Here is an 8,459-nt window from a genome sequence, read left to right on the forward strand (position 1 = left end):
AGCAGGAGCTCTCTTGGAAGAGCCGGTTCTCTCTGCCTCCTCGTCACTTGTTGTTCTTGTTCCTTCAGCTCCTGCGCATTGATGTCAGCATCCTGGATCTAGGCAGCACTAAGCTGGACTGTGCCCTGAGCCTCGCATTCAGCCCGCTTCGCCCCTATCACTTGCTGGTCTCCACTTCCGGCAACAAGATCTTGTGGCTGGATCCTAAGACCGGACGTCTCACCAGAGAGGTGAGGGTTCTAGACCATAAAACACCAGATTTAGCACTTTGGTCTACATAAACACTGCAGCAGGTTACGCGTTTCGCCAGGAGACCAACGGTAAATGATCGTAATAAATACACATTTTCATTTTGGAAATCTCAGAAGCAGCAGACTCAGGTGGTACATCTGTCTATCCGCATGTCAGTGTTGGGTAAATAAAGAACCAGATTTACAGGTGTTTGATAAAACCATTGTTGTTGTGGTGATGTCCTACATGTAGGTGACACCTCTGATCTTCCTCAGGTGACACAAGTACATAAACAGCACTGCTACACCCTGGCAGTAAGTGAAGACAACCGCTTCCTGCTGACTGCTGGGGACCGAATTATCAAAGTCTGGAACTACAGTATAGTCTGGCTGGAATCGCCCGCCCACAGGTAACGTGACCAAATAACGCTGTCTGGTTTCTCCTCTTTGTGGCGTCATTCTGTGGTTGCTATGGTTTATCGTCCTCCCATGATGCATCTGTGCATTCACGTCCCTGTATCTTGGCTTCTCCCCCCTTTCAGGTGTTCATCGGACACTCGGAACCTGTGCAGCAAGCGGACTTCTCCCCAAATCAGCAGAGTGTGATCACTGCTGGGGACGCCATTTTTATTTGGGACTTCGAAGCGGCCCCCGATGTTCCAGTTAGAAGGTAATATTTTTTTTATTTATGTGCTCCTTTTATTTTGTATGTGTGTTTTTGGTAACTTTTAATTGTTATTAGCCTGCTAGTTTTTCTTTACTTATATACTAAAAGACAATTTTTATTTTATTTTACTAGCTTCATCCCTGGTGGAGGTTCAACGTTTGCCCACCAGTTGAGTGTAAATGGTCCTTTACCCTCTGCCATCCATTCCAGCACTGGTAAGTGGATCAGTAGAGTGGTCATTACTGGCTGCAGGTGATTTGGCCGCACCCCATGAACCTAATCTGGTTCTCCCGTAACAGGTCCCGTAGATCAGAGGAGAGATTCCACATTCATCTCTAGCGTAGTGCCAAGGGGCGCAGCTCCTCATCCTTGTATCTCCTCCCCTCCGCGCCTGGATATCAGCCCAGTGCAGCATACAGGTTATGCAGGTGAGAGGAACTATCGCTGTAATATGGTATGGTGCGGTATAGAACACCCCTGTGAGATATCATCTTTGCACTCTTTCATTGCTGTCCTCCCATCTCGCTGCTTGCAGGGCTCCTTTCAGAGTCCGATGATGGGGACGCGGTGGCGGCCGGAGCTGCGCACGCAGAATCTGTGGTGGAAGAGGTGGAATTGCGAGATCCACTGGAAAGTGATGGGCAGTCATCTCTGATCATTATAGAGAGCCAGCCCAATAGGTCCAAGCTGCCCTGGGGTTCCAGGACCATCAGCAGCAGTCAGGGAGAAGGTAATGATGAACCCAACATTGTCAGACAGAATCACCGTAACCCAACGGTGCTGATGTGCAGAGCAATGCATGTTCCCTGTATGCGGAGATGAGTGCGCGCTAAGCACCTGTCAGACGGCTGATTGCTGAGCGGACTATGGACGTCCTTGTCCTCCATACTCCCCAGTTTGTGCGCACATTCTATATATTCTTATCTCCTGTGTTCCTTCATTAGATGTGAGGCAGGAGACGCCCCGTCCTGATGCTTACACTCATTTCAACCCTTGTTTCAAAGCCCCCTGCTTGGCAAAGGTAAGAAGCTCACAGTGGGGCAGATGTATTACGCCAGGTGCAGGGATAAAGTGGAGACAGAGTAGGAGGTGGTAATGCACCAGCCAATCAGCTATGTTTGAAAAATGACAGGCGTTGATTGGCTGGTGAATTGATGTCATTGCACCTTGTGTATTGTACAGGGAATGTGCCCACCTCCACCCGGCCAGGAAATGTTGCAGCTGAAAGCAGTCATTGGGTACAATGGTAACGGCAGAGGGAACATGGCGTGGAACCCAGATACAGGTACATGATATATACATAGCCTCGGCTCTACATGTCTTATACTGTACGCTGCAGCCACTGTGTGACAGTGTATATGAAAGGCTGCGTTACTGGGATATATAATATGCATGCTTCCTGTTACTGCCCCCTGGCAGAGAGACGTGCGCCACACTCACTGACTGACAGCTTGCTGGACTTGCACTGCAGAAATGCTCCATGGTTGCTTCATACACCTGGGCTGTGCTTCTCCAAACAAACTGACAGTACATGTTTTCCATATCTCCATGTCGAGGCACAGGTGTATTCATTGCTGACTGACACATTTTATAAGATCCACAGGGGGTGCTGATTATTTTACTTGCGATTCTGTGAGACCTGGCCAACATGCACTGCTAGTGTGTCCCGAGGCTTTGCAAAGACACTCACTAATTTAAACACAGTGATGTCACAGTAGCTCAAATGACTGCAGTCTCCTCTTTTTGAAATTGAAATTTCTGCTTTCTTTCCACCGTGGCATGCTGAGCTTTGACATTTCATATGTAGAGGCAGCTTTGGGAATATTGCCATGGTCCTATGTCCCCCATGAGAGAGAAAATGGGATCCTTATATTGTATCCTTCTCCGAACCCATTGGGGAACACCGAGTGCCCATCCGGTTTTGCTCTAGTTAAAAGTACACTAACATTTTATCCCCTTTGAGTGAATTTGTCAACATCGTGGGGAATTTGCCAAGCGCACATTTGTATCCATCATAATGACCGGTAATGTTCCCTTATACAGGAAATGTAATCTTTTTTTACACCACATTTTTGTTTGCATTTATAGAACAAATGAGAGCGACGCTGGCATTATTAGCGGATATTTTGCACATCTCTCACAGAGATAGAATCTGATTGGTTGCTACGGGCAACATTCCATCTTCAATAGAACTCCCATCTTAGTAAATTTACTACCCCTCCGTGTCCCATTCAGAGAAAAGGATATGATGCAAGAATAACATTTCCATTGTGATGCTGTCCTAAGAAAATGGAGGGGTCCGACTGTCCGTAGGGGTGCGAGGGTGTGATCATTGTTAATGGCGGTGATAGGACGTGAATGGGATTGTCAGTGATTGCCGTGTACTGTGCAGGGTTCTTTGCGTACACGTGCGGCTGTGTGATTGTGGTGGAGGATCTGCATTCTGGGATGCAGCGACAATGGTTGGGACACCCCGAGGAGATCTCTACCCTGGCACTGACTCATGATGCCATGGTGAGTATGGCCCAACTGTTCCCTTCTTGTCATTTATGTGCATCAATAAATCTACCTTTCTTTCACACCATTATATTGCCTCACTCTTACTTCTATTGCCCCAACCAGCCCCGTTCTAGCCACATAGCTCCCATTCTCTACTCCCTCCACTGACTTTACCTGGACAAATCATCTTCAAGATAAACCTACTGAGTTTTTAATTCCCTTAAGAATCTCCATGCTCTCTGGAGTTTATGAAAATCTTTTCTGTACTTCATTGTTCCTGTACTGTACTATATTCATTCGATCTGTTAAGATCCTTGAGTCCCATTGGAGAAAGAGCTCTGTATAAATAACATTATTATTATGTTCCGAGCACTGTAGCCTTGTGTATTATTTCTGCCTAGATTCTGGCGTCCTCATCGGGCTCGGGAGATGGGTGTTCTCTGTGCCAGATTAGAATCTGGGACACACAAGAAGGCGTCTGTAAGAAAATCCTGCAGTATCACCAGGCGGAGGTGCAGGCCATGAGCTTCTCCCGGGATGACCGGCTTCTCGTCACTGTCGGTCAGTATGCAGCTCATTGGAGATTAGTCATTGGTCATCCAGCTGTCACATGTTTCTTAATGGGTGCACACAAGGTGCGATTGCCTTGCTATTCGATTCTGATCCGATCTGGATCGACTCGCACAGCAAGGCAATCACATTGGATTTGGACTATATCGGACAGATCTGTACTATATAGGTTTGCCTGCACAGGTTATTTTTCTATTTGATATCGATGTCGCGGGGCCGCACATCGGAATCTAATGTGTTTGGTTTCCGTTCGATTTCGATTCGGTTTTGATTATATAAGCAGAATAAAATCGAAAAATAGACCACATGGAACCGTGTGTATGAGGCATTACGTTCTTACTGAACCATAAGTACTATATATTGTTTAGACTCCCACCATTGTCAGCACTAAAACTGCGGAAGGGAAGATGGCGTTTATTCTCTGTGATCTGGATCCGCAGCATTTCCTGAAATCTACTATTGACCTCTGGGTTCCATATAAATGTGACAGGCCGGCATTACCGCCACATGGATGTTTTTGTTTAGCGTACTAGATTTATACGCCAAACACACTCGCAGTTCTGACTGAGTTTTATTACCGAAGGGGGGGGAGGAATCTTCCGATCAGGTGGCGCTGACCTGGTCACTAGGCTGTGAGGGAACCCAGCCTAGCGATCAGATTTGAATTAGGCCTTTAATGGTTGCTCTTTCGCCTTTTATTTGAAATCCCTTCAAATAAACATACATACAATAAAATAAAATGACTTTCCCTCCTTTGTTTCTGGCCGGTCCATCAATGGCGGTGGCGGTCTGGGCAGCACTTGTTGGCACTTGGTGGAGTTCTCCCGTAAATCAGTGTTTATATCTGGCAGGAGATTTCCGGGATGGTAAGCTTGCACTGTGGAGCACCCGGACCTACGAGCTGTTGGCGAGTAGTAAGATGATCCAGCCTGTGCACGCCGTCGCCTTTAACCCGACACATGCCAATACTTTGGCTTGTGTGGGCACCGCTGCTGTAAATTTCTGTCGCCTAGAGGAAAATGGGACATCATCTCAGCTGAAGGTAAGCGAGCTTTCCCATTGGACAGCAAAAGCTACAGAATATGTGATTGGTGAAGTCCTGCTGTCTACTCTAGTAAGGGCCTCTGTAATGAACTCTCTTACTTGTGTCTGCTCACTGTGGAACTGGGAGATCGTGTCGGTCCCAAGTGTAGCCACAGACCCATTGATGCATCCATGTCCCCCTCCCTGTCTTATCCCAGTTATACAGAGCCGCGGTACCGGATGAGGTTGGTTCAGCAGAGCTGACGTCCCTCACCTATAACCCCACCTCTCTGCTGTATACGGGCTGCAGCACAGGGCAGGTGTGCGTGTGGGATGCCCAGACTCACCGATGCTTTATGACGTGGGAAGCGGACCAGGGGGAGATCGGTGAGTGCCAGCTCCTTCAGCTGTCCGGCAAGAACTGCGTTCATTTTACTAGAGGATAATTCTTTTATTTCTATCCGCCCCAAGGTGTTCTGCTGTGCAGAGGCAACAGGCTGGTGACTGGTAGTAACACTCGCAGGATAAGGCTGTGGTCCGTGGCTGCCGTGCAGGAGCTGAGAGAGAAGGGGTCCGAGGCCAGGTACGGGAGTTAGGTTTATTGTGTGACTCCGACGCGCCACCAACCGCAGCGATGGAAGGCTTGGAGCATGCAGGACAGGGCAATGAACTGGATCTCTCTGTAGGAATTTCCTGTGACTCTTAGGAGAGTAACTGCTGCCGCTATGTAATGGTGATGGGTGCACTTTGCACACCAGTGATCCCCCCCCCACGTGAATAGTACAATCTGCCGTGCTATACGCCTGGTTGTTGTTATCCATTATTTCTGGTTGGACTGTGATTTATTGCTTCTCCTCTGTAGCTCCTCGTCTGTCCTAATGGAACAAGAGATGACACTAGATGGCGCCGTTGTCAGTGCGACCTTTGACGATGCCCTGGAGATGGGTATCGTGGGTACCACAGCTAGCACGTTATGGTACATCAACTGGGTGGAGAATAGCAGCATCCGACTCATCAGTGGTCATAGGAACAAGGTACAGACACATTATTCTGGGAGAGCAAATTCATCCATAGGGCTCATTTATCAACCAGTGATCAGACTCATTGTGTTCCAGCCAATCAGCTCCTAACTGTTATGTGTTTGAAAAATGACATTTGTGAGCTGGCTGGAGCCCCATTATCATACGCACGGTGTTCTGTACACAGCGGGTTTTATCACTCGTTGATAAATGGCCCCATAGTTTGGTAACTACTTGATCCCTTCTTAGAACAGAGAATTGTCTGTCTCTGTAGGTGACGGATTTGGTGGTGGGTCCGGGAGAGACGCACTGCGCGACATGCGGGGAAGATGGCAGCGTCCGGGTCTGGTCCCTCCATAGCTGCGAGCTGCTTCTTCAGTTCCAAGTCCTCAACCAGGTACCACCAGCCCCATTGTACATCTCCTGCTCGGGGATCTGCCGTGCCCGGTGTAAGGTTACTGCTATTACAGCATGGTATACTCCTTATGCCACAGAGCTGCTTGTGTCTGGACTGGAGCCGCCATGCCAGCACCGGGCAGAGGATCGCCGCCGGTTACAGCGATGGGACAATCCGTATCTTCAGTGTGTCTAAGACGGAGATGGAGATGAAGATTCATCCTCACCCTTGTGCCGTGACCGCCATTGCCTTCTCCCGGACTGGTTAGTGACTGCTGGGCCCATCCACATGTCTCTAGCTATGGTTCTTGTGTCAGTGACGGCCATACTTTTATACAGGTGACGTACTGCTGTCCGGCGGGAAGGATGGACTGATGGCCATCAGCAGCCCGCGTACAGGAATGACTATCCGGATACTGAGTGACCACAAGGGTTCCCCCATCACCACCATCCAGTGCTCACCTAGAAAGGTACCAAATGGGCTGTCAGACTGCAGCCTGTACTGTGTTTGCACCCTTGTATTACCTGGTGCACATCTCAGATGTTACAGCTAGGGGGCGATGGAATATGACAGTTACTTATGTTTCTATCTTTTAAAGCCTGAGGAACTAGGCCTGCAGGGAGGAGAGATCTGGTTGGCGGCCAGTTTGGACAGGCGTGTAAGTGTCTGGGCCTCTGATTGGCTAAAAGACAAGTGCGAACTCTTGGATTGGTTGAGTTTCCCAGCTCCAGACAGTGAAAAGGTGAGTGGTGAGACTGCGGCTGGAGACCGCATTGCATGGTATATATACACCTGGTGCAGTTACACATGTACTATCAGGCTGCTGTATTATACACTTGGCCTGTAGCATTATATGCTGATGTCACGCGTGTCGCCTGTACGTCTCATTATCTGATACATGTTACCATTGTTTGTAGCCCTGCGTCCTTACATCTGATGCAGTTGCCTAAAGTTTGTTTTGTCACACAGGAAGCGGAGACCCCCATTCCCACCCTGGCAGCGTTCTGCCCGTGGCAGCCGGGCATGGTGGTGTACACAGGATTTGGGATACAGAAGGAGGTTCTGTTCTATAGCCTGGCACAGAAGCAGGTACTGCTATACTGGGATGGCACCGGCTATAACTCTGCCTCCGTTCTCCCAGCTCTTGCCCTCCGCTACTCCTGTAGTCTCATGCTTTCATCCCTGTTCTTCCTCCAGGTGTTCCTGAAAACTTGCCATGCTGTTGCTGTTCTTGTAGCCTTTGCCTGCTGACCAGTCAGCGATTTAGCCAGGGTATTAACTACGCCCGGGCCTAGACTGAAAAACCTAACTAGAAGTAATGAAAGGTGCTCTCATGCTGAGACTTGTAGTGCCACACACGGAAGCACATTACTAATTAGATATGTAATCATTTAGCAATTTAACATTAAGTAAAAGTGAGGTTCTTTGTGTCATTTTGGCTGAAATTATAGGCCGACCCACCACATCCAGCTAACCTCATCTGGTAGGTCCCTAATATTCTAATCATTAGGTTCAGGGTGTGGGACACCCCACCACACCACCCCAATGCATCACACATGTGAGAGATACACACTAGACGAGAAAGTAAGAGGGAGGTCCCTTATCACCATCACGTCCAGTGTGTGTACAGCTCCCGCACATCCATAATGACCCCCTCCCCCATAACCTCATTAACCACGGCCATGCTGCATGGCCTGCGCTCCCCCCACCATCGCCCTCTTCCGCTCCGGCATCAACAATTGTGTATGTACTTACCAATGCCGGGTCACCGTCGCAGACTGTATCACCAAGTACATACATTGGACCTTATTCTGGTCCTCGCGCTCCCCTGCAGGGGAACGAACACGCCCGCTCTCCGTACAGGTCTGCGAGCACTTGCAAAATCATTCGATGGTCGGCGACCATTGAATAATTTTGTCCCCGCACGCAAGACTGTGAGTGGATGTATATGCAAAACATCCATTTGCATGCGTGCGGGGGATCGCGGCGTGCGAGGGGGGCGGGCGGTGTTTCAATACCTCTTTCACACCAGAAATGCCAGGCCATTCCCGAGT

At 48.9% G+C, this 8,459-nt stretch overlaps 1 protein-coding gene and 1 long non-coding RNA gene across 2 annotated transcripts in view; both read left to right on the forward strand.

Moving 5' to 3' along the window:
- Positions 1-7,656, forward strand: part of LOC146021129 (WD repeat-containing protein 90-like) — a 32,233-nt gene extending 24,577 nt beyond the window's left edge. The window contains 14 exon segments of the mRNA XM_083154929.1: positions 69-230; positions 507-605; positions 608-640; positions 773-892; positions 3,798-3,957; positions 4,818-5,008; positions 5,208-5,376; positions 5,461-5,572; positions 5,852-6,023; positions 6,283-6,405; positions 6,503-6,668; positions 6,744-6,874; positions 7,004-7,147; positions 7,375-7,656. Of these exon segments, the coding sequence (XP_083011055.1) occupies positions 69-230; positions 507-605; positions 608-640; positions 773-892; positions 3,798-3,957; positions 4,818-5,008; positions 5,208-5,376; positions 5,461-5,572; positions 5,852-6,023; positions 6,283-6,405; positions 6,503-6,668; positions 6,744-6,874; positions 7,004-7,147; positions 7,375-7,656 (2,064 nt within the window).
- LOC146020000 (uncharacterized) lies at positions 1,053-3,405 on the forward strand. The gene is made up of 3 exons (XR_014450706.1): positions 1,053-1,918; positions 2,080-2,182; positions 2,986-3,405. It is a non-coding gene; the product is annotated as an uncharacterized LOC146020000 (long non-coding RNA).
- Positions 7,657-8,459: the final 803 nt, after the last annotated feature.

This window comes from Crinia signifera, chromosome 7, assembly GCF_055691185.1.
Source record: "Crinia signifera chromosome 7, ASM5569118v1, whole genome shotgun sequence".
NCBI classification, from domain to species: domain Eukaryota; kingdom Metazoa; phylum Chordata; class Amphibia; order Anura; family Myobatrachidae; genus Crinia; species Crinia signifera.